Source organism: Aspergillus glaucus (assembly GCF_001890805.1).
Source record: "Aspergillus glaucus CBS 516.65 unplaced genomic scaffold ASPGLscaffold_3, whole genome shotgun sequence".
Classification (NCBI taxonomy): Eukaryota; Fungi; Ascomycota; class Eurotiomycetes; order Eurotiales; family Aspergillaceae; genus Aspergillus; species Aspergillus glaucus.
In genome coordinates, this window is record NW_019170455.1 from 410,844 (window position 1) to 435,147 (window position 24,304).

The 24,304-nt window shown below is 49.7% G+C and overlaps 10 protein-coding genes across 10 annotated transcripts; 5 read left to right on the top strand and 5 right to left on the bottom strand.

Moving 5' to 3' along the window:
* Positions 1-614: 614 nt before the first annotated feature.
* On the bottom strand, positions 615-1,450 carry ASPGLDRAFT_981547 (uncharacterized protein). The gene is made up of 2 exons (XM_022550622.1): positions 875-1,450; positions 615-823 (listed from the first exon to the last, which is right to left on the bottom strand). Exons 1-2 carry the CDS (start codon positions 1,327-1,329, stop codon positions 649-651), a joined length of 630 nt encoding a protein of 209 aa, XP_022404364.1. The 5' UTR covers positions 1,330-1,450; the 3' UTR covers positions 615-648.
* A 295-nt stretch (positions 1,451-1,745) lies between these two features.
* Positions 1,746-4,200, bottom strand: ASPGLDRAFT_119131 (SDA1 family protein; the record flags this gene model as incomplete). Its single annotated transcript, XM_022540020.1, has 4 exons — positions 1,746-3,618; positions 3,675-3,962; positions 4,032-4,067; positions 4,154-4,200. The coding sequence occupies 4 exons, from the start codon at positions 4,198-4,200 to the stop codon at positions 1,746-1,748; spliced, it is 2,244 nt and encodes a 747-aa protein (XP_022404365.1).
* A 318-nt stretch (positions 4,201-4,518) lies between these two features.
* On the bottom strand, positions 4,519-5,571 carry ASPGLDRAFT_42726 (40S ribosomal protein uS7). Its single transcript, XM_022545654.1, has 3 exons — positions 5,499-5,571; positions 5,116-5,299; positions 4,519-5,011 (listed from the first exon to the last, which is right to left on the bottom strand). The coding sequence occupies exons 1-3, from the start codon at positions 5,564-5,566 to the stop codon at positions 4,694-4,696; spliced, it is 570 nt and encodes a 189-aa protein (XP_022404366.1). The 5' UTR covers positions 5,567-5,571; the 3' UTR covers positions 4,519-4,693.
* Positions 5,572-6,609: 1,038 nt separating this feature from the next.
* Positions 6,610-12,516, top strand: ASPGLDRAFT_32171 (putative AMP binding domain protein; the record flags this gene model as incomplete). Its single annotated transcript, XM_022544142.1, has 3 exons — positions 6,610-6,669; positions 6,752-6,774; positions 6,885-12,516. The coding sequence occupies 3 exons, from the start codon at positions 6,610-6,612 to the stop codon at positions 12,514-12,516; spliced, it is 5,715 nt and encodes a 1,904-aa protein (XP_022404367.1).
* A 1,147-nt stretch (positions 12,517-13,663) lies between these two features.
* On the top strand, positions 13,664-14,866 carry ASPGLDRAFT_42728 (uncharacterized protein). The gene is made up of 5 exons (XM_022545655.1): positions 13,664-13,830; positions 13,882-14,074; positions 14,132-14,477; positions 14,543-14,620; positions 14,711-14,866. The coding sequence occupies exons 2-5, from the start codon at positions 13,915-13,917 to the stop codon at positions 14,793-14,795; spliced, it is 669 nt and encodes a 222-aa protein (XP_022404368.1). The 5' UTR covers positions 13,664-13,830; positions 13,882-13,914; the 3' UTR covers positions 14,796-14,866.
* On the bottom strand, positions 14,835-16,649 carry ASPGLDRAFT_71924 (uncharacterized protein). Its single transcript, XM_022549584.1, has 4 exons — positions 16,322-16,649; positions 15,884-16,254; positions 15,542-15,836; positions 14,835-15,507 (listed from the first exon to the last, which is right to left on the bottom strand). The coding sequence occupies exons 1-4, from the start codon at positions 16,364-16,366 to the stop codon at positions 14,932-14,934; spliced, it is 1,287 nt and encodes a 428-aa protein (XP_022404369.1). The 5' UTR covers positions 16,367-16,649; the 3' UTR covers positions 14,835-14,931.
* Positions 16,650-16,708: 59 nt separating this feature from the next.
* ASPGLDRAFT_164095 (putative mitochondrial phosphate carrier protein (Mir1)) lies at positions 16,709-17,789 on the bottom strand (the record flags this gene model as incomplete). The annotated part of the gene is made up of 4 exons (XM_022542568.1): positions 16,709-16,808; positions 16,866-17,150; positions 17,201-17,620; positions 17,680-17,789. The coding sequence occupies 4 exons, from the start codon at positions 17,787-17,789 to the stop codon at positions 16,709-16,711; spliced, it is 915 nt and encodes a 304-aa protein (XP_022404370.1).
* A 947-nt stretch (positions 17,790-18,736) lies between these two features.
* On the top strand, positions 18,737-21,161 carry ASPGLDRAFT_42731 (uncharacterized protein). The gene is made up of 7 exons (XM_022545656.1): positions 18,737-18,899; positions 18,949-19,356; positions 19,405-20,000; positions 20,056-20,100; positions 20,147-20,369; positions 20,421-20,673; positions 20,755-21,161. The coding sequence occupies exons 1-7, from the start codon at positions 18,830-18,832 to the stop codon at positions 20,789-20,791; spliced, it is 1,632 nt and encodes a 543-aa protein (XP_022404371.1). The 5' UTR covers positions 18,737-18,829; the 3' UTR covers positions 20,792-21,161.
* An 892-nt stretch (positions 21,162-22,053) lies between these two features.
* ASPGLDRAFT_42735 (uncharacterized protein) lies at positions 22,054-22,781 on the top strand. The gene is made up of 2 exons (XM_022545657.1): positions 22,054-22,526; positions 22,585-22,781. The coding sequence occupies exons 1-2, from the start codon at positions 22,245-22,247 to the stop codon at positions 22,753-22,755; spliced, it is 453 nt and encodes a 150-aa protein (XP_022404372.1). The 5' UTR covers positions 22,054-22,244; the 3' UTR covers positions 22,756-22,781.
* A 185-nt stretch (positions 22,782-22,966) lies between these two features.
* ASPGLDRAFT_42737 (uncharacterized protein) lies at positions 22,967-24,296 on the top strand. The gene is made up of 3 exons (XM_022545658.1): positions 22,967-23,265; positions 23,317-23,505; positions 23,554-24,296. Exons 1-3 carry the CDS (start codon positions 23,084-23,086, stop codon positions 23,951-23,953), a joined length of 771 nt encoding a protein of 256 aa, XP_022404373.1. The 5' UTR covers positions 22,967-23,083; the 3' UTR covers positions 23,954-24,296.
* The last annotated feature ends 8 nt before the right edge of the window (positions 24,297-24,304 follow it).

Here is a 24,304-nt window from a genome sequence, read left to right on the forward strand (position 1 = left end):
TGCCTCATCGAAGAAAAAAGTGGCTTCGGCGTCAATATCTGGGCGTCGATCCTATAAGAACTCAACAAACCATCTCTTCGTCATCTCCAATATTCTGTGTAATTTGGACGATTGGCCGTCTAGACACCGCCGAGTTTTGCTGATTGAAGTCGGCTGTCAGAGCCAGACAGTACTCACCTCGATGCACGAGGGTGGCTCGAAAGCAGGTTTTTTCTTGATTGAAGACGCTTTGAACCCTATATTAGAGTGGATGTCTCAATGTTTCTCTTCTTTGTATCCACTGACATACTCACCAGAGTGGTGTGATTAGCTATTCCATTACAATGCCACTGGCTCTGACAGCCCGACTTCAGCCACTATACCTAGGTTAGGGCACGGAAAGCTATAGACTCTTTTGACCACAGTTGAGTATTTCCACGGTGAGAATGCTGTAATTGTAGGACAGGGACTCACTAATTTCTGTTCGAGTGATTCAAATCCTTAGTAGATGGGAAGGAGATTGTCGAGGAGGAGGTAGGTTGAGAAAATGGCAATGAAGCAAGGCTAAAAGAGTCAGGAATATATTGGACGATAGAGTGAATAATGACTGTATATCTAGCTTGCACCAGAGGCAGTGGATGTATTCTAAGCATAGTTCTGCATTCTGATTTACAAACTAATGACAAGCTTCCCAACCTGTCTACCCTGCCAGATATACTCGATCACCTCGTCAGCCATATCGAACGGACACACCAAGTCTATAATATCGTCAGACTGCATCTGTATAGCTGATAGGGCCGCACAAAGACCGTCCACATCATGCTTTGATCCGGCATTGATGCCGCTAATGTTGTTAGTCTTCCGTTGTTAATCTGCTGCCACGATGATCCCTCACCGTAAAACTAATCTTTTGTCAAAAATGAGGGGAAGCAGCTCTTCCAATTGGCTGGGGTCCTGTTTATCGAGATATCTAACCTGGCTGATCGTCCCGCCGCGTCGTGTACATTTCATGCTCTTTACCAATGATCCGGTACCCCCGACTTCAATAACCAGATCGACTCCGACGCCCTGGGCGTGTTCAAGGACGTCTTCATGCCATTCGGTGTTTGTAGCATAGTTGACGGTTAGGGGTGGTGGATTAGGGAACTGCTTCTTCATTCTACTGAGTTTCTCATCACTGGAAGAGCTCAAGATCACCTTGAGGCCTGCAGCTCGAGCGAGTTTGAGAGCGAACATACTAACACCGCCGGTACCTTTTCCAGTGTTAGTGACTGTCTCCGTAGTAGTAAGGTGCACATATTTTGAATCAACACGCTTTTGCCAACCCCGACATCTTTCAACGCAGTCCATGCCGTGACTCCAGTGCAAGGTACCAAACTAGCACTAACCTAACCCAGATAATCCGGAAGCTTGCACACCTTCTCCTTATCAAACACTAGATAGTCAGCCAGCATCCATTTATAGATCAAGGGTGCAGGGTGCTTATCAATCAAATCTTGGATGCTTGATGACGGTGTCTTCTTTTATCACTTAACTGGTACTTTAGGTCAATTTGTCACATCCACAGTCGGCATTGGATGCCAGCAAAATGGGTGCTTCGAGTTCCTGTGTTGCGCAGGACGAGCGTGATGCAATATGAAGAAGAAAGAATGGACATAGATCTGGATTTGCTTATGGCTTGAATATCTGTATGAATAATTATGAACTTTTGAAATGCCTTTTTGTATATTCCAACAAATTATATACAACATACAAGCAAATATACCCTATATACCGATATTTCCTCTCCGCCCACCTCTCTTCTGCCTGTCCTGGTGGGCCTTGAGAACATTCCTCGTCTCCACCAGACTCCGCTTGTTCTTACTCTTCGCCTTACCCAGCGTCATCATAAAGTTCTTCCGACGAGCCTTCTCCTTGTTCGTCGTACTCTTGCCCTCAGACACCTTGCGCTCCTGGCGTTTCGCAGTAGAACTCTTGAACTCGGACCGATCGGTCTTTCCTTCCTTGGCGTGGGCGATCTTCTCCTCGCGCGTGAGCTTGCCGGCAGAGAGGGCATTGAGACCCTCGATTTCTGCGGCTGTCAAGGGGTCGTCTGCGTGGCGGGAGGCGAGGTTGTTGTTCTGGCCTCGTTTTGTAGGGAGTTGGGCGTTGATGGCGGCTTCGGTGCGCAGTTCTTGGAGTTTGGCAAGGTCTGCGGGGGTCAGGATGCGGGTTGTTGCGAGGTTGAGCATCTTCTTCTCGGTATCAATTCTCTCCTGCTCGGCGTCGTTTTCGTCTTGCTTGGGCTTCTTGTTGGGGGGACCGTCTTTCTTGTCGTTCTCGCCGTCGGAATCGCTCAGGTTGATATCATCATCATCCTGTACGTTGATCCAGCCACCGGAGTCATCGCTGTCCTCATCATCGTCCACGTTCCAATTGGCCCAGTTTTCCTCTTCATTCTCCTCTCCGTCGTCTTCTGCATCTGAAGGTAGACCCTTCTCGACGTTCTTTCTCCTGCGCTCTTCATCCTTATACTTCTCCAGAAGCTCCAGACCTTCAATTGCGCCGACTTCTTGTTCACCGAATCGTCTCTCTTTCCGGTCTCCAGACCGCAAGTTCATCGATGCCTCCTTGCCCCGGTCTCTCCTCTTGAGCATATCTGCACCTACGTCTCTGTAGAGACTGAGCAATCCTCTTGCTGCCATCACGACACCCTTGTCTTTACTCTTCCGGTACATGACGAGGTCTTGCAACAAGGTCTCATTCATCGCAAGTGGTTGACGCACGCAGACTTCACGGATAGCATTGAGACCGGCAGTGGCGACCTCTGATGCAGAGGCTTCAGAAACGAACTCGTTTGCGATCTTCTGGATTAGAGGCTCAAGCACATCCGGAGGAACCAATTCGTGCGATGCCTGCGCGAGCGAGGCCAAGAACGAGGTGACGGAGGGTTGTCGAGGTGTGAGATACTTCTGGAAGTAAGAGTAGAGCGGCATAATGTGCAACTGGTGCAATCCGACCAGACGAGTCACGAGCTGCAGCACTTGCAGCTTCTGCTCCAGTTTCAAATTGGACTTGGTGTTCTGCAGGTGTTTCTGGAATAGACACTCCGCAAACCCTTGGGGGTCGTGCAAGAGATGCAGGGCAGAGAAGTTCAGAGGATGGGGTTGGTTCTTCTTGCGCTCCTTTCTCTTAACATTGTCTTTGGCCTTTTCGATGGCGCGCGACTTCTTTTTGGTCTTCTTGTTGATACCGACTTGGTGCTTGACCCGTCCGACATCAACGGCCTCTTCGTCGCTGCTTTCATCCTCAATCTCTTCTCGCTCTTTGTCTCCACCCAGGAAGAAGCGAACTCCACCGGTGACGACTTTCTCGTGCTCTGAAAGACATGTCTCCTTCATAACCTCGACTGTCTTAGAATCGGTCCAGATTTGGCGTTTCCATAGCTCGCGGGTGAGCTTGACGGCCCAGACACCCTTGGAGGAAGTGCGGTCTGATGTAACCAAGTTGAAAAGGACAGTTTGCATAGTCTTGTTGAGCTTATGGTTCGTTGTCTTCGAGTTCGATGTACGAAGATCCATGAGAATCTTTTGGAAGAGAAGTGCTCGCAGCGTCTTGCTCGGGGTAGAGATGAGGATCGGGAACAGTGTCTGAAGGAGTCTGCAGAGGAAAGTCAGCATTGCTTCTCCCCATGGCATCGCAAAGGATCAACATACGTCGCCGAATCCATAATATCCTTCTTCCGTAGAAGCACCAGACTGCCCACAATCTTCTCGCGCAGTTCCGGCTCCAGAACCAGGTGATGTTGTGTCAGCATGTCGATAAGCTGCTGCGGGAAGTCCTTGGTGATATCCGGATAGCAGTCGGCCACATGAGATATGAAATCGATCAATTCCCTCAGAGAAATAACTCCAGTATCGGTGGCAGCCGTGGGCGCTGCCATGAAAATCTCGCGGTGACTCTCATATTGGTAGTGCTGGGCGCGGAAATCTTCGACGTAGGACCTGGAAAGAGCGCAATTGTGAGTAACTGCACTAGACATCGAATGCAGGAAGATAGTGCGAGCGACTTACTTAGGATCCCGCCGGACTTTGTGCTGCAGGTTAGGCCTGAAGAGTAGATGTTAGTGATGGTCGAAATCTTCTCCGAACGCAAGAATCGTCGCGCCCTGGAGACAAAAAGAATAGTTGCTCACAAATCTGCCTCGACCTTTTCCAAGGCCCCAAGCTTTCTTTTCACCATCTTTTTGAATATCCTCGATATTGCAGTGCGTGAGGATTGGAGTGGTGGTTGTTGGTTGCGGTGTTGATAACCTGCTCCGAATTTTTTTTTTTTTTTTTTTTGGCGCTTGGCATCTTATCGATAAGCGATCAATACTGCCACTACGATAATGGAATCAATTCGAATTGAAGGTCTCGAACGACTTGAATTGTAGATTTACAGTTAGGTATAAAGTATAGATCGTTCACTGCAGCAATGCCATTAATCGTGGTTTAAGATTTAAACAGAAAAAAAGCCGACTTCATGATCGCATCTCGACTACTAGAAGAAAACCGTCCGAATTTCTTCTTTTTTTTTTTTGTAAGAAAAAGGATCTCTCCCTCTCGTGACTGTTTTTTTATCTGGTATTTACAGTCGCGCAGATGTATGCCAATCGACTGAATCCTAATGAAACCCCGTCCACTCCAGTAAACATAATAAATAGGACCAAACGGAGACACCCAACAACATCTCTTTACCGGTTGCTCTTGGCAACACGCTCGAGCTCGTCCTTCTTCTTGATGGCGTAGGAGTTGGAGCTTCCCTTGGCGGCGTTGATAAGCTCTTCAGCCAAGCACTCAGCAATGCTCTTGATGTTACGGAAAGAAGCCTCACGGGCACCGATGGTCAAGAGAGCAATGGACTGGTTGACACGGCGGAGAGGGGAGACATCAACGGCCTGGCGACGGACGGTACCAGCGGAACCGATACGGGTGGAGTCTTCACGGGGACCGCAGTTGACGACGGCATCGACGGCGACCTGGAGGGGGTTCTGGTCGGTCATGATGTGGATCTATTCGAAAGTTGAAATATCAGCAAACTGCATCCTTCAAATGGTGCCGCACTCGTTGTGCGCAACACATAGTCCGTAGATTCTCAGGTTCAGCGGTCACGTACGATCTCGAAAGCGTGGGCAACAATGCGGACGGCCATGAGCTTCTTGCCGCTGTTGCGGCCGTTCATCATGAGCGAGTTGGTGAGACGCTCGATGATGGGGCACTGCGCCTTGCGGAAACGCTTGGCGGCGTAACGGCCAGCGGTGTGAGGGAGGTAGACAGGAGAACGGATCTGGACGTAGTCGCTGTTCGTAGACCCAAGTCAGCAATTCCATCCTTGCATTCGATTAAACTCGTCCTCCTCTTGTTTCCTCCGTGTTGTGTCGCGCATTTCCACCACTGTAATCCGCCTCTTTTCGTCGTTCGCTTTCGCATTGACAGAATTTGACCACCCCAAAACATCCCTCGACACGCAGAACTTGCAAACAACTGGGAAGCACCTACGTCAAGGAGATGTCCCTGATCTCAACATCCTCGTAGCTCCACTTGTTGAAGAGCTTCACAGAGCCCATCTCCGCAAGAGCATCCTTGGGCAGCATGGTGTAGGCCGCAGTAGGGTTCTCGACCTCGACTTCCCCGTGGTCAGACATTTTGCCGTATGCACCTGTTGTCGGGGGGAGGGTTTCGTGAAAGGTGACGGACGGTGTCGTTGGGTGATCCTTCAAATGTCGACGATAGCAGTCGGTCGGCTGAAATGTGTCGCTGGGCACAAAAGGAAATTCGAGGGTGCGCCTCGCTTAGTTCTGTGGGTGGGCTTAGGGCAGAGCCGGGTCCAATCATCAGGTAGGTATCACGTGGGCGGTACGCTAGTTGACCTGACGGAACTAAACTGTATTTGGTTAGCAGGAACTATGAGCATCAAATGGTCACGTGCACTTAAAGATATCAACATTGAAGTTATGCAATGCGATGACAATGCGATAGACAAAAAACAAATTGATCTCATCTCGATAACTATGTGTATTAAGATATCGATTCATTCACAGTTATCCCGTGTACTTGAAACGTCTCCGTAGAGGTGCGGATCAGGATACTCCGTCCTCCATACTCTATAGTACGTCTAGTAGAGCTATGCCCCTGTACGAACAAAGCTATTGTCTCTTCATACTTCGTAATAGCGTAAATAAGTAGCTAATAATAATGTATACAAAAAAGTGTACTACTGCAAATCAGATAATAACGGTTCTTGAATGCATGAAGGTCCAATTTCCCTTTTGAGCTTTAGCCGCCCTGTGGCGGTGCAACCCCTTAACAACCCCTGATTGGTGTCAATTTGCACATCCGGTCTCTATAGACCGTCGTAGCACCGCCTAACTGTAGGTGACGTTGTGGCTCTTCGGCGCGGAGTAACCAGAGTGAGACATAACATATCACCCATTTTGCGAGGGGCCGCTGGTTGAAATAGGGGACTTGATTCGTTTCCCTTGGGTGTCTTTAAACCGCTTGCTCAAGAACCTTGCGATGAAGATATCCCTCACCTCTATACGCCGACTCGCATGTGCGTTCGAATGAAAGACCCCCCTCCGATCTGTGACGACCCAGCGCTTCTGTGAACATGGCGGAAGACAACCCCGACATTCAGGCCGCTTTGCGCGACCTCGATAGGGAATATGAGGTACGTGGGTGACAAGTAATGGGTTCCTGTTGTGGAACATCCGAGTGTACGTCTCTGGCTAACCTTGGGTCTCATTTTCCAGGAGGGTGATATTACGGAGAAAGGGTAAGGCAGATCCTTATTGCATGTCGACAATATACCTGACGAAAGCATTTGCGAATCGCTCATATATGTGATGTCAATACCATAAGACCGTCCGGCTAATCCCTGTAAAGATACCAGAAACGACGCACCGTCCTTCTGTCGTCATTCTTCGGACCAAACAATGGCTTGGATGTCCATGCCCCTAGCCCAGTGGGCCAAGCTTCTTCGATGACTAGCTCTTCGAATACTCCGCCAGCGATCCTGAACGTTCGTCCGCCAACGGCCGAGTCTACGGCTTATGGTGCACACACCCCGTCTTTTTCAGGTGGATACGAGGGCATGCAGGGCAGCGGAAGCTTCGGGTATGAGCAAAGATACAGTGGGGAGATGCAAGAACCAGTGGACGGCAATGGAGTAGCTTATTATCACGGAGATAACTCGATGCTGCAACCAATGGAGCGCATGCAACCCACCGGCTCATACGATTCCCTTTTCCTTCCGAGACCCCAGCCTACCCCGATGATTCCAGAGGATTCAAGGGCAGCGACTTTGATGAGCCAGAATTATGCGTTCAACCCCGGCGTCCACCCAGAATATATAGATGAGCATGCAGGAGCGTATGATGTGGGTGGGTATGAAATGCCAATGGCTACGCCCAGGCGACAGTCGATGATGCTTGATGCGCAGCAAGGGTACTTTTCCGATTTTGCTGGACAGCAGCACGATGACTACAGAGACAGCTATGGAGGCGGCTTCCATCGGTATTCCCAATCAGACGCCTTCTCTCCGACTGCAAATATGGCCCCGCCGCTTATCCCGGCGTCTGACCTACCCCACGGCGCGGCAGTCGATCATCTGATTCCCTTGGAACCTCGAGATATCCCGTTTGCAGTCAATGACCCGCACGATAAGAACATCCCAATGTCCAACTTTGATAATATCCCTACGGTACTGCGGCATCGGGCTCGAGCACATGCCAAACAGCCCGCTTACTGGGTTCTGGATCAAAAGGGCAAGGAAATCTCATCAATCACCTGGGATAAGCTGGCTAGCCGTGCAGAGAAGGTGGCACAGGTTATTCGCGACAAGAGTAACCTCTACCGGGGCGACCGTGTGGCCTTGATATACCGTGATTCTGAGGTCATTGAGTTCGCAGTTGCACTTATGGGATGCTTTATTGCTGGCGTCGTCGCCGTTCCGATAAACAGCCTCGAGGACTATCAGAGTCTTAACTTGGTTCTCACCTCGACTCAGGCGCATCTTGCATTGACGACAGAGAACAACCTCAAGAGCTTCCAGAGAGATATCACAACCCAGAAACTGAACTGGCCTCGAGGCGTAGAATGGTGGAAAACCAATGAATTCGGGAGCTACCATCCAAAGAAGAAGGACGACAATCCCCCGTTAGTGGTTCCAGATTTGGCTTACATTGAATTCTCGCGTGCTCCTACGGGCGATTTGCGCGGTGTCGTCATGAGCCACCGTACAATTATGCACCAGATGGCATGTCTCAGTGCGATGGTTTCCACCGTCCCCGGAAACAAGAACGCGCGCCCTCAGGGCGAAACGATTATGAGCTACTTGGACCCTAGACAGGGTATTGGCATGATCTTGGGCGTGCTTCTCGCCGTTTACGGTGGCCACACCACTGTCTGGCTTGAAGACCGAGTAGTCGAGACTCCCGGTCTTTACGCTCACTTGATCACCAAGTACAAAGCATCTCTCATGGTGGCGGATTACCCTGGTTTGAAGATAGCTGCCTATAACTACCAACAGGACCCAATGGCGACACGGCACTACAAAAAAAACGCAGAGCCCAACTTTGGAAGCGTCAAGCTGTGTCTGATTGACACGCTCACAGTCGACTCTGAATTCCACGAAATTCTCGCGGATCGATGGCTAAGGCCAATGAGGAACCCAAGAGCCAGAGAAATTGTCGCTCCGATGCTGTGTCTACCTGAGCATGGTGGCATGGCGATCAGTGTGCGCGATTGGCTTGGTGGTGAAGAACGAATGGGATGCCCACTTACCCACGAGATGGACCCAGCAGAACGCCCAGAAGCGAAGAGAGAAGCGGAAGAAGAAAAGAAGGCACAACAGAAACAGGGAAGTAAAAGTGGATTTGGGAGTAGTCTGCTGGGTGGTGGATCGCGGGCCCCGGCTCCAAAGGAGCAAGGAAAGACCGAGCTTGGAGAGGTGCTCCTCGACAAAGAAGCACTTAAGAGCAACGAAATTGTGGTGCTGGCCATGGGCGATGACGCTAGAAAGTATGCTGGGTCAATGCCACATGCCGTTCGTGTCGGCTCGTTTGGCTACCCTATTCCTGATGCCACACTTGCTGTCGTCGACCCTGAAACCAACTTACTATGTACCCCGAATGTCATTGGTGAAATCTGGGTTGACTCGCCATCTCTTTCTGGCGGTTTCTGGGCACTACCAAAACACACCGAGGCAATCTTCCATGCGCGGCCATACAAGTTTGAGGAGGCTAACCCGACGCCTATCTTGGTGGAGCCTGAATTTCTGCGCACGGGTCTACTTGGCTGTGTGATAGAAGGCAAGGTCTTTGTTCTCGGCCTGTACGAAGATCGTCTTCGCCAGAAGGTAGAATGGGTTGAGCACGGACAGGAGGTTGTCGAGCATCGTTATTTTTTCGTCCAGCACATGATTGTCAGCATCTTGAAGACCCTCCCGAAGATCCATGATTGCACAGCATTTGATATCTTTGTCAACGAAGAGCATCTTCCGATCGTTGTGCTAGAATCGTATGCTGCCTCAACTGCACCAACGACGTCAGGCGGTCCTCCACGGCAGTTGGACTCGGTTCTGCTAGAGTCCTTGGCGGAACGATGCATGGAGGTCCTGTACCATGAACATCACCTGCGGGTCTACTGTGTCCTTCTCACAGCTCCCAATACCCTTCCTCGCGTTACCAAAAACGGAAGGCGGGAGATTGGCAACATGCTCTGTCGCAAGGAATTCGACGCTGGCACGCTGCCTTGCGTGCATGTCAAATTTGGAGTCGAGAGATCCGTCATGAACCTTCCAGTTGGTATCGATCCGGTTGGAGGCATCTGGTCGCCTACTGCATTGATGGCTAGACAGGAGATGCTGGCCATGCAAGAGAAGCAGTACTCCGGCGTGGACTATCGTGACGTGGTTATGGACGATCGTACCTCTACACCCCTGAACAATTTCTCGAATATCGTGGATCTTTTCCAATGGCGTGTTTCCCGCCAGTCGGAAGAATTGGCATATTGCTCAATTGATGGCCGTGGGAAAGAAAGCAAGGGCATCACCTGGAGGAAATTCGATTTGAAGGTTGCCGCTGTGGCAACCTACCTGCGCAACAAAGTCAAGGTTCGGCCTGGTGACCATCTGGTGCTGATGTACACGCACTCGGAAGAATACATCTATGCCGTTCATGCGTGCTTCTGCTTGGGTGTGGTTGTCATCCCTCTGGCGCCTATTGACCAGAACCGTCTCTCAGAAGACGCGCCTGCGTTCCTTCATGTCATCAACGACTTCAGTGTCAAAGCCATCATTGTCAACAGTGATGTCGACCACGTTATGAAACAGAAGATTGTCGCTCAGCACATCAAGCAATCGGCGCAAGTTCTTCGGTTGGGCGTGCCGGCTATCTACAACACCACGAAGCCCTCGAAGCAATCGCACGGCTGCAAAGAACTTGGCTACACCGTGAGAGACACATGGCTCCAGGCAAACCAGCCGGCAATGATCTGGACCTACTGGACGCCGGATCAGAGAAGAATCTCAGTCCAGATTGGTCATGATACTGTCATGGACATGTGCAAGGTGCAGAAGGAGACATGTCAGATGACTAGCTCGAGACCGGTATTGGGTAGTGTGCGCAGTACCTTGGGTCTCGGTTTCCTTCACACCTGCTTGATGGGTATCTATGTCGGAGCGCCAACATACCTTGTGTCGCCGGTCGACTTTGCGCAAAACCCCATGTCGCTGTTCGTTAGTCTTGCAAGGTACAAGATCAAGGATACTTATGCTACCGCGCAGATGTTGGATTATGCTATGAGTGCAATGGCTGGAAAGGGCTTCCAACTGCAGGAACTGAAGAACTTGATGATCTCTACCGATACCCGTCCACGACCTGATATCTACCAGAAGTTGCGCCTTCACTTCGCCTCCGCTGGCTTAGATCGGACTGCAATCAACATGGTGTACTCGCACGTGCTCAACCCCATGGTCGTAACAAGATCATACATGTGCATTGAACCGGTCGAAGTGTGGCTCGATCTTCGGGCTTTGCGTCGCGGGCTTGTCATTCCGGTTGATCCGGATTCAGACCCGACTGCCCTGCTCCTTCAAGACTCTGGAATGGTGCCTGTGAACACTCAAATAGCGATTGTCAACCCTGAGACCTCTACGCTGTCTCATGTTGGGGAATATGGTGAGATCTGGGTCCAGTCCGACGCCTGTGCCAAGTCCTTCTACGGTTCGAAGCAAGATTTCGACTCGGAACGGTTCAATGGCCGGATCATTGACGGAGACCCCAATGTACCTTACGTCCGTATGGGAGATCTGGGATTCCTTCACACGGTGACCAGACCTATTGGTCCCGGCGGCCAGCCTGTCGAGATGCAAGTCCTGTTCGTGCTTGGAGGAATCGGTGAAACCTTCGAGGTGAACGGTCTCAATCATTTCCCCATGGATATTGAGAACTCGGTCGAGAAATGCCACCGTAACATTATGCCAGGTGGAAGCGCTGTATTCCAAGCAGGCGGCTTGATCGTCGTCGTCGTCGAAGTGACAAGGAAGGCCTATCTGGCATCTCTCGTTCCTGTGATTGTCGATGCCGTCCTGAACGAGCACCAAGTGATCGCAGACATTGTAGCATTCGTCTCCCAGGGCGATTTCCCTCGCTCTCGTCTGGGCGAGAAGCAACGCGGTAAGGTTCTTGCGTCGTGGGTGACCCGCAAGCTCCGGACAATCGCTCAATTCAGCATCCGTGACGTGGAAGGTCCTGAAGACCCTCTTACAGAAGCACCACAGCATCGGATGAGCCGGAGTTCCAAACCCCCAAGCATTATGGGTAGCTTGCGGCGGTCTGTGATGGTACCAGAGAACGAGGCTGTTGGGGCCATTCGCTCGCCAGCACCTGTGCCGGAGGAATATCCCGTTTATACTGGCTATGAGGAGGAGCAGCAATACCAACCACAGCCACATATGGAACCCTCTATTGCCTCTAGCGTTCCCGCCATCTCCGAAGCACCTACCTTAGTCCCACAAATCGCAGAACCAACAGCACCACCGCCAAAACCACCAAAGATCGCCACGGATGAAACCCACCAGCCAGAAAACGCCGGCACCCCCACAACAATCGAGCAACCCGATCTCGGATTCAACTTCGGTGACTTTGCAAACACCACAGGGGGCACCCATGGCCACGGCCCTGATCCAGAACACTACAATCAACCCCAAGGTCAACCGCAATCCCTGCCCATCCGCACCGCCTCCCTTTCCAACCTCTCCAACCAGCAGAGACGCTTCAGCAGCATCCCGGGCGGTGCAGAACAGCACTTCAACAATTCCCGACCAGGATCGCGGGACGTCAGGTCCCAGCCTGAGACTGTGGAAGAAAATTTCGAGGACTGGCCCCAGGAAGCTCTCATGTACCAATCCGCCATGGGCCACGATGATGGCCAGGGCGACTTCTACAGACGCCCAAGCCACGGTAGTGGAATTGCGCGGACGACGGCGTACGATGGGAGTGGGTATGGGTATTAAGAGTTAACAGGGTAAGCCGAGCTTCTACGTTTGCTGAGTAGAGCTCATCGTACATATTGCGATTCTGTCTAATTTCTGTTTGTTTCTGTTCCGTCATATCTCCCCCATTGTTCTTCGATATACTATTTCCTAATGTATCTCTCCATTTTGCGTTCCGTGCTCTCCATACATTTGAATTTGGTCCATCAAGTTCATCAAGACTCTCGTTCTATACCCATGATGATGAAATAGCATGTCGATTTCTTCGTACATACTTTCTACCACTTTTTGCGAAAGAAAACAGAAGAGACTTGTTTCATTATTTTCGCGTATCTATCATGTTGCATATAGCTGTTGGTTATATACTTGCATATACATTTTTTAGACATGTTAAAAGACTTCTATTCCATTTCATTGCTCGCCTCTGATATCTGTCCCCAATTAGGAGTAGCCTCACAGAGTAGTACATAATTCGGTCATTTGATTGGCCAACAGTAGTATGTCTCAGTTTTGTGTATTCAGAGATGGCACAATTGAGCCTAATCAGGATGTACCATTTCGGCAAAACCCCGTGGATACAATGTTTCTTAGCCGTTTAAGACGTGCACAAAGGAAAAGACCAAGCAGTATACGCTGGTCTCATTTTGAGCCGCCAGTGATCAAGGTATGTATCAATTTAGTACTCACCAACATTGATGTTCTCTTAACGAAAAGCCTAAAAAAGTGCGTGCTTTTTATGAGTCATCTGCAGCTGGCCACAGGGATTGCGATTCTAATCAGTGGGTACTCCCAGCTTCACTGTGGCCTCTCCTGCTATCATTGGAATATTGTAGGGCGGTTGGCCTGGTTTTCGAGTCTGACGCATCTTTCCTGCCTGACCTTGCTGCGAAACCATCTCTATAATCACCCTGCTGAGCGCCAATGGAGATTGCTATTTATGTTCATTCTGATTGTCATGCTTATTACATCGATGGCTCCCACCGGCAACTACAATTGGGATCATAACGAGATCGTGAATCGTCCTTCTCAACCCGACTACGCCATCTGCTACTACTCAAAACCACCAGCAAGGAGTTCAGCGGCGTACCTATCAATAATTGCCTTGGTTTTGCTATTCGTGTGGTCAAACTTCATAAATCGTCGTCGGTTTCTCTCGTTGGAAGGCGAAGACGGAGTCTTAGCAACGCCATACGGAAGTTCCTATGGATGTTATATGACTGGAGAGAAGCCTCAGAATTGCCGCAAAGACTAGCTGGAAGCATATTGTACTTTCTTGCGCTTGCTTTGTTTCTAGTCCTGCGCGTTATCCTGGATCATTGGTCTTCTATGTTCGAGGTATGGAAAATGCAACCATCACTTGACCTTGAGATTGGCTTATATTTTTAGATGTTCTGGCTTCTAATAAGCTTTATATTCGGCATGGTCACCCTAATTCATGATGTCAGCAACATAACGTCTAGAGGGTACTCTGACTTTCACATTTCCAGTTCTCAGGGTAATAGCTGGAGCTTCGGACAAACCATGCCAGTCATTCTATTTGCTGTACCTTTCGTTACTATGGCTGAGCTCTTATATCCCGGTAGAGCTGCCATTCACCTGTTGAGGGCCTATTCTGCTAACTGTTTTACACGTACAGAAGCAAGAAAAACTGTTTTATCTTCAACACCCTGCTTAGAAAACAATACGCACGACCAATCAGCACGACATCATGACACGGAAATAGCACAACCACAAGTCCCTTTAACGTTTGATCCAGATCGGAACTATTACCATGCTTCAAGTTCCTTGAAAGCCGGTACTGCAGCTATTATCATCGCAGAAGTTGTCTTGGGAATCGTTCCGCCTATTTGGATAATGAGTATAGCACCATCCTTCGCAGGATTAGCAAGATTTATTCTAGAGACGCCACTGCCTCTTGCATTATTGTCACTATGGTGTATGATCCTTGTCTCCTTTGGAATTGATTGGATAATGTCTCAGAGGTAGTGAGAAGATATCTTCCAAAGTGGCTGTTATTCGTTTCTCTGCAAATTGTTAATGTTGCTAGTTTTATTGCCTTTGCTATACTTTCGACATTCACCATTTTCCGTGGTCCTGTTAAATACAGTGGCACTGAGACGAAGCTGTGAGACCCCCTATTTGGAATTGTCCACACCCCGATTGATGACTTCGACCTGAACAGAACATATGCTATAGCAGGCGCTAATAAGCTCAGGGAGCCACTTGAATACCGGCAAACCACCGAGCACGCTCACTACACCTACACTGCACCCAGAAGAGGAAGGCTATGGTTGTTCTAGAGACTCCTACGTATAGGGAATACATGTTTAGTGTTGCTGGTTAAATTCAATTATTACCGTTTATAAGTGGAAGATTCTATTTCTATCCTGCTTCTATCCCCCTCTAAACAAATCCCTCCAAAACTCCTCTACCCTTTTAATATCCACACCCCCCCGCCTCCCTCCTAAGCCTCTCAGACCTACCCTCCAACTCACCACGTAAACCCAGCCAATCCACACCAACAAGCCTCCCATCAATCAACACCGTATCGATCTGTTTCACAGACGCATGGAACACCACTGTTCCCACGGGATCCACAATAAGCGTGGTATCAATATCATCGCACCGGAATATCACAAGATCGGCTTTTTTCCCGGGGGTAATAGAACCGGTTAACTGGTCTAGTTGTAGGACTTGTGCTCCGCCAAGCGTGGCTATTCGTAGGATATCCATGGTTTTGCGGGTAAGTTTTATAGGAGGGCCGGACTCTTTCTCCTCGTTTGAATTTGGATTCGGTTTCGCATTTTCCAGCGCCCTCTGCATCTGCAACACAAGCCTCATCTGCGCCAAAACATCACACCCCTGATTCGACGCGATATCCAACCCCAGCCCAACCCTACACCCCCCATCCCCAGCCCTCCAAACAACAGGTCCCGGATTCCCCATCCCCATCTGCATCTCCGTATCAGGTGTGCTCACAATTCCAGCTCCGGATGCTTGTATCGCGCCCAACTCACTATCTGTCATCGAAGCGCTGACTAAATACCAGATCTGGTGCGAGGAGGTTCGCATCGGCGAGTTGTTGGACTGTGCGTTGGTGGAATATGTCATAGTGGCCTAGGGCGATGTGGAGGGTTATTAGTCGGGCTCCTATCGCTCTTGATTTTTGAAGTTCACGGATTGTCTTATCGATTGGCTGGGCATCTGGTTCATTTGGTGCGATGCCAAACGTAAGAAGAGCGCTTCTCGGATCATTATCCCGAAAATACTCATCCCGCACACGAACAGCATCCTCCTCTCTAGCCCTCTGATCAAACCCACCCCCAGCACCGCCACCAAAACTAACACTACTCCCCATCACCCCCGGAACAACCGGATTCCCAAAAACCCCATAACAAAACGCCCCCCCCCCCGAATCCCCGCATCTTTCAACCCCCTAACCGCGTTATCAGCATGCGCCGGCGAATTGATAACATGGCAATGGTCAAGCACGCTCGTGACGCCATTATTTATCAAGCTCAAGGCAGCGGCGTAATTGGAAAAGTAGACGTCGTCGGGGGTGTACAGGCTGCCGTAGGTGCTGCGGAGGTGCACGCAGTAGTCGTAGAGGGAGAAGTCGGTTGCTAGGGCGCGGAGGGGGTGTTGCCAGAGGTGGTGGTGGTGGTGGGAGTTTGTGAAACCGGGGGTTATGATGTGGTTTTGGGCGTTGATTGTTGTGATGTTGGTGGTGTCTGGGGGGCGAGAAGTTAGGGCCGATTGCTTTGATGAGATCGTTTTCGATTAGGATGTCGTGGTTGAGTAAGGGTTTGGTGTCGGATGGATCGACTGGTATGATGATTGCTCCTTTGATCAGTATGTAGGATGGTGACATGATATCTGGAGTTAGTGGATGCCACAATTCAGCGCCTGTCTACTGAAATAGCCCCAGTACGGATATCAGACCCTATGATGAGCCGGACATACGTCACTGCGTCTCACCGACACAATTCCAAAAGTGTGCAACAACCAATGCCCTTCTATGGTATTTTATAAGTCAATCTAACAAAAGCTCTAATTTACACAAATCTGCAAGCCACCACTGCATACCGGCAACAATGGCAAACAAAACAGCATGGCGCGTGTCGCAATTGCGCCGGGAATAAACGCTACCTCCGTTCACGTTCTCCTCGACACAAACTAACTGCACTCACTGACGATATCGACTTATATTCGCTTATTTGGCAATCTCCACGCCCCCTGTGACTCCAAGGATACGCTTGACGTCGCCGTAGATAGCGAACTGACCAGCAGTAATAGTACCAACCATGAAGAGACTGTGCGTATGTTAGCTACGGACCATCTTGGACCAGGGGGCAGGGGAGAAAACGTACCGAGCACCAATACCAGCGTAGCTACCGCGGAGGCCAAGCTCCTTACCAATCTTGGCGAGACGGGAGATGGTACCCTCACCAGGAGCGCCAGGGGTCTTGTTGATCTTGGAAAGCATAGTGTCGGCGGGTTGAGAGACAATGGCGGCGGCGAAACCGGCGATCAGACCGGAGCCAAGGTTGATGGTGGTCTTGGAGCCGTCGGAGAGAGTGTTCTTGTCGAATTTGCCGTAGATAGCCTCAGAGACCTTCTCGAAGACGACGAACTTGGCCATGGTGTAGGGGACCCTGGGGTTGTTAGGTTTGATATTATGCCACGGTAATTTCAGGCAACTTACTGCTTGAAGAGCATGGGACCGAAACCAGAGTAGAAAGAACCAAGACCCTCCTGGCTCAGGATCTTGGAGAAACCAGAGGCGAGACCGGAAGCGAAGGTGGGCTGAGAGACGAGACGGATACGGGTAGCCTCAAGAGGGCAGAGAGCAATGTCGGCGAAGAATTCGGCAGCGGCGGAGGAAGCGAGGTAGATGGGGGTTCTGTACTGCGAGGCATTCTCGGCGCCAACCTGGTTGACACACTGCTGCTTGAAGAATTCGTAACCACCGAACTTGAAGGCACCCTGGAGGAAGTAACCGGCGGCGGTGGGACCGAAACCAGTGAGAAGAGCGCCAGCACCCTCGTTGGAGACGACCTGGCGGAAACCACCGATCATACCCTTGTTGTAGGTGACGGGGTCAAGCTGGATACGGGTCTTGACGCTGATTTCATTAGCATTCCTCTATTTAATTTCTTATATCTTTGTATGGAATGGGCGTACACATCGACCGGAGTGAGCGCACCGTGGGTGACGGAGCAGCAGACGGCACCGGCAAAGGCGAACTTGCCGTAGAGGCCAAGGGCCGAGGGCTTTTCAGCGGTAGCGGCCATTGTGTTTTTTTATTTTATTTGAGGTGAAAGGGCAAAGAGTGGGGAGGATGAAGAAGAAGCCTTAAGAGAGAGAAGAGAGAAAGAGGAAAAAGAAAAAGAGAAAGGGATATGTTAAGGCTACGGGCACCTGGGAAAACCGCTCCCGAAAACTTTTCGCCCGCCACTCCACTTCCGATCGGCCCGTCAACAGTACTTAGCATTACAAATGTATACAATAGTTCTCTATATACAAGTATCTAGATATATAACAAATACTTTGTACTCTGTATATATTCAATTCTATACTTTAAGACAATAACAATATTGTATACTCATACTGAATACCCCGCCATCCGTCCACCCGGTTGCGCTGGTGGTCTCTAGCGTCCGCTGTACCAACCTGACCGCTGGACCAGTTCATCATCAGTAGTTACTCTGTAGTGCGTAGTGCACAGTGTAGAAGTGCACAGTTCATAATAATATTTCATGTTGCCAGTGAATTCTAAGCAGACCAAACATTGGCAGCTATAATCTGATTGGCTCTGTTTCAGTGACGTCCATATCTATTATTAACTCCATCAGAGATTTACCGGTCGAGTCCACTAGATATATCTCGGTATAGATACAGCACTAAGGCATCAGTCAACCAAATTTCATGTGCAAGAACATTTCACCTGTATAATACTGGACTAATTGCCATTGCCCTGTCGAAGTTTCAGTCTATCAAGGGATCGAGTAATTCCATAAGATAACAACCAGGTTATAATAGTATAACCAGAATCAGATTATCATTGCGCAAGGCAACGTTTGTTTGAAACTGTGTTAGTCAATTGTATGCCCTTGCGGTGTCTCAAATATCGCTAAATCTGACTGTGGCTGCCAGATCGTCATCCATTGTTTGCTTATATACATCGTGCTCTGCACGCACTATGTCCGAGTTCTTGGCTTCTGACTCGTCTCTTGTGTACGTGCTTGTTTGATTGATTTTTACTTTTTTTCTTTCTGGCAAGAAAAAATATATCGCTATCTCTGCCCCCTTCTTCGCTCCTACCAACATCAAAATGCTGTCCTACTTACTCGGCTGTTTCACGTGCAGGAAAAAAGAAGAGCAGAAATGGAAGGAGATTGAGGGTTAGTACACCATCTCCTCTCTGAAAATAACGCAACTCACCCACCGCAGAAGCAGCAGAACACCTCGACCAAATGCCATCATGGGACTCCGCCGACAATACCCTCATGATGCAAGCCTTCGAATGGCACGTCCCCGATGACCAAGCCCACTGGCGCCGTCTGCACAACCTCCTACCAAGTCTTAAGGAAATCGGGGTAGATAATATCTGGATTCCTCCCGGGTGCAAAGCCATGAGTCCGTCTGGTAATGGTTACGACATTTATGATTTGTATGACTTGGGAGAATTCGACCAGAAGGGATCAAGGCCGACGAAATGGGGGACCAAAGAGGAGCTTTTGGATCTGTTATGGTTGGCTCAGGATTTGGGGGTTGGAGTTTATTGGGATGCTGTATTAAATCACAAGGCTGCAGCGGATTATACAGAGCGGTTTCCTGCGGTTAGAGTTGATCCTAAGGGTTGGTCCCTAGCACCCTGAATACAGAAAGCTGGCTAACATGGAATAGAACGCAATACCGACATCTCACAACCAGAAGAAGTCGAAGGCTGGGTAGGCTTCAACTTCTCCGGCCGCGGCGAAACATACAGCTCCATGAAATACCACTGGTACCATTTCAGCGGCATCGACTGGGACGACTCCCGAAAAACAAATGCCATCTACAAAATCGTCGGTCCAGATAAAGGCTGGGCGCAAGATGTCAGCGACGAGAACGGTAATTACGACTTTTTAATGTTTGGTGACCTGGACTATTCCAACGCAGAAGTCCGAGATGATGTCCTCAGATGGGGCGAGTGGATCGGGACAGAGCTTCCTCTTAGTGGTATGAGGTTGGATGCTGTTAAGCATTATTCTGCTGCTTTCCAGAGGGAGTTTATCGATCATATTCGGAGTACTGTTGGGCCTGAGTGGTTTATTATTGGGGAGTATTGGAAGGGTGAGGTGGATGTGCTGCTTGAGTACCTGGAGGAGATGAGATATCGACTTTCGTTGTTCGATGCGCCGCTGGTTGGCCGGTTTTCGAGTATTTCGCGTACGAAGGGCGGTGATCTGAGGACAGTGCTTGATGGTACGCTTGTACAAAGCAAGCCGGACCATGCAGTGGTGAGTTTTGTTTTCTTGTTTACTGGTTGATGACCGTAGCTAACTTGGATTATAGACCTTTGTCACGAACCACGACACACAACCAGGACAATCCCTAGAGGTAAACAAAACCCAGGTCTAAATACAATCGAAACTAACCCCACCAGGCCCCAGTATCATCCTTCTTCAAACCCCTCGCCTACGCCCTAATTCTCCTCCGAAGCCAAGGCCAACCATGCATCTTCTACGGCGACCTCTACGGCATGAAAGAACACGTCGAATCCCCCCTAACCCCGGCCTGCAACGGCAAACTCCCCGTCCTCACCAAAGCCCGCAAACTCTACGCCTATGGCGAGCAACGAGACTACTTTGATAGCCAAAACTGCATAGGTTAACGCCCCCTTCACGCTTACATACAAGACCATTCATTGACAAGTCTAGGCTTCGTCCGCTACGGCAACCTCCACCACCCCTCCGGCCTCGCCTGCGTCATGAGCAACACCGAAGCCTTCGAGAAACGCATGTACGTTGGCCGGAACCATGCCGGCGAGGTATGGTCTGATATCCTGGAGTGGTTCCCGGGGACTGTGACTATTGATAGGCATGGGTATGGGGATTTCCCAGTGGCTGGGATGAATGTTAGTGTGTGGGTGAATGTGGAGGCAGAGGGGAGGGAGGGGTTGAATGCGTGTTTGTATGTTGCTTTTCCCCATATACCGCGTGCTTTGGGGTTTGGGTGATTTTGGTTGGTTGTTGGCTAATGAGGGTTGGGCAGTGATGCGGATATCTATGGACAGTCGAAGATGGAATGATGGAACCATGGATTGGCGTTTCGAGAAGGGCGGGATATTATTCCTTGGGGTTGTACCGTGGGCATGGTTACTGGTCTAGATGACAGCATTATGACCGAGGTATAGACACGGAGGAGAGCTTATATTGAGGATTGCATGTCTATATTCGGGCCACTTTATTGTATAATGTCTATCTAGGACGAAAACGGTCATGCATAGTATACACACATCTTCTGACTGCAACATCTCTCCAGATAATCGGGCACGATATAAGGAGGCGTACACACAACTAGGTCAGCGTGATATCATCCCATATGCCCTATTTGCCATACGTCCCCTTGGTATATAAGGTGCTACTTTCCCTTGCCACCATGATTAGATTGGTACTCCACCTAATACCATCGCACTTGTACAGGCCTTGTTTTGTATAGACTGAACAACATCACCAAAATGCCATTCCACACGGTTCGCATCATCTAATGTTTTAACATCCAGGACATCGGCACTGATCAACAGCGAACAGGTTATCCTCCGAGACCTCGCCAGTGATTCCGACAAAGACCAGTCAGTCACTCCCGATCCACATCAATATCCCTTCTGACTATATACAGGATGAGAAACCTAATCACAATGGCTGGTGGAAAGATCTCGAGGGAGACTGGTTCGAGGTTCAGGTTCGTTTTCACGTTAAGAGTGTATTGGCCATGCTGACGATAGTAGCTTTGAAGTCCCGGACCAATTCGATCTTCGACTGATCACGAGAAACCTCAACGCGGAGACATTATCTGATCATCCATAACTGGAGCTGCCTGTATATAGATAGTCAATTCAATAACATAAACAGAAAATTGCATTTGTACCTGCGTGCTATCACTCACATAGAAATCACGTGCAATCGGGTAAATCTTGTAATAGACTGTCGCCGCAATTTGCCGAACTTTTTCCGCTGGTAGTGCTTTTTCGGGCTGCGTATTTCTGAGAATGAGTATCTTTGCTGGGTTGTTTATAATGCACCATGCTAGCTTTTAGTCTGGTAGGCTTGGGAGTATACATGCTTTACCATGGAGTATCGTTGTTGATATAGGATAAGCGACAGTTTTCTGCTTATCCCAAGAGTTCCGGAAGTCATGGGAGTGTCTTCTGTGGCCGAGAATACAAACGACTGTTATTCGGCCAGGTTGGTTTAATACGAAGTGACATTTGAATATTGACAGGGTTTGGAGTACAGAGGATCAATTTTGGCTTCCGGCTTCCGTATACTGGAGTGGCCATGACCAACTCCCATGGATATGGACATGGACATGGCAAATTGCGATTTCAATGCAGACTGCCGTCTTGGCCAGGAGGACGGGGGATATAAACCTCACGGCGGCTATTGAGGATTGAGGTCTTGAACTCCAGACTCAACCGTTCAGTCGAACACCATCTCTCTGGCTTCTGTCTTCTCTACCAAGCTCAATTCAACTCACTCACCATGAAACCCACCACTCCCCTCCTCACCCTCCTCTCCATCCCCGGCGCCCTCAGCACCTACACAGTCCGCTTTTATGAAAACGCCTCCTGCACCCAAACCCCCGGCTGGCCAGCATACGAATGCGGCACGGGAGAGCACGCCTTCCCTGATGCTCAATATGCGCAGGTCGAGAATAATTGCGGCGACGGGAAGAAGGTCTATTTGACGCTTACTAGGGAGAATGGGGATGGGACGGCGATGAGTACGGGGGATGTTTGGGATAGTGGGTGTCAGCGGATTGAGGTTAGTATTGAGGCTGAGTATTTTACGTTGGTGTGCGCTTGAATGCTCAGCATGACAGTGTGAGTTGGGGGGTTTGGAGATGGTGAGAATGATTCGTTGGTTGGTGGTTGATTGTTTGGGTGGTTGTTGGGTGTGGCTGGCTGGTTTGGATTGGGTCCGGAATGTGTTGTGGTGTAGCAGAAGATGCATTGTCAATTGGACCGGCATAATTAACTCGCTGTTAACTTGAAAGTTGGATAAACAACGGATTTTATAGTATTGACGGAGCACTACGGTCACAGTATAAACACCCTATCTACATGCAGATAAGCGCTGTGCTGTAATCTACCCAACGCTAAATGACTCTGTAGAGCCTCATTAGCCACGGCCAGAACAGGAAAGGTACAAGCCCAGCTGCTTATTAGGTGCATTTCTCACCTGCATTCAGCTCAGCTCGTCTTGTCCTCGTAACCGCCAGCGGCTGACAGATCATATTCCATATAACCATAATGAATTAACTCTCTTTACTGTTACGAACCTATCAAAATAAACGCATGACTTAGCGACGCTCAGACGGGATGTTTTCGCCGCAGTATCAGGAGATCGCTGCGGCGCCACAGGAGCAGCAGCTTGCTTATTTCACACCTTACCAGCAACAACAGCATTATTCTCCTACGATAACAAAACAAGAACCGAAAGTGCGAGTGAGGCCATTATGGAAGTTTCTTGCTGTTCTGCCACCGAATTTACTGCTCGTGGGGTATGTTAGTGTATCGAGAGAAATGGCTTGGTCATCGCTAACATTGGATAGATATCTCATTCTTCCCGTGGCTTTTAAAGAACCCGGACCTGGTTCTGAGCCCGACTCGAATGTGCACATTAATAAGGCCGCGATTGTCATTGTGGCATCGGTTCTGATCGCAGTCGCATATGTATCATCATTGGTATTAGTCCTGGCCCAGAGCCATAACGGCTCATTCGCAATCCAATCCGTATACATGTACGCCCCCTCCCTCAATTTCTCAACCCAGTCCATTAACGAAAACAGCCCGTGTCTTTGCTCCAGCCTCCTCGGCCTCTTCAACGTGGTCTTCAACATCGTCGCCCGCAACATCTTCCCCCTCAACAGCCTCGAAAAAGTAGGCATGGGCCTCCCCAGCGCATTCGGCCTCGTCTACGCCCTCGCCGCGCTCTGGACGTACGGGAAAGACACCATCTACTCAACCGAAACGCAAACGCAGTCCGTTCCTGAAGCCACGGTTCTGCTTACTGAGGAGGAGATGCAGAGACGGCAGCTTGTTGCGCTGTTGGAGCAAGGGTGGAAGAATGGCGGGAAGTCGCCCAGTCCGAGGGATTTGCAGAAGACGTTTAAGGTGGATGGGCCGGAGAGACTGAATGTTGGGAATAATGAGTGGGATCGGTATAAGGCGGTGGTGAGGGAGGGTTGATGTTGGATTTTTTTTTGGGTTGTGTTAAGCGAGCTGTGTGTGTATGTTCTAGATGACGGGGGCTTCCGTTATCATTTCTTGCCTCCATGATCGTCCGATGAAGCATTTATGGAGACATAGCCAGGCCTGGTTAATTGAGTTCTCCTGGACCCCTTCAGTCCGATACAGCTCTGGCACCAGTACTCCGTACTAAGAAGTGGAAATCTCTCCCGACAGAGGTGATATCGGATCAACCGGCTGAGATTCGGTGGTATTCGGCATCACGACCACTACCGAGAAGCGAGGCAGGTGCATAGATGATAATGTATACCTAAGCAAGCACAGTTCTCATATGAAGCACAGGTTGTAAGA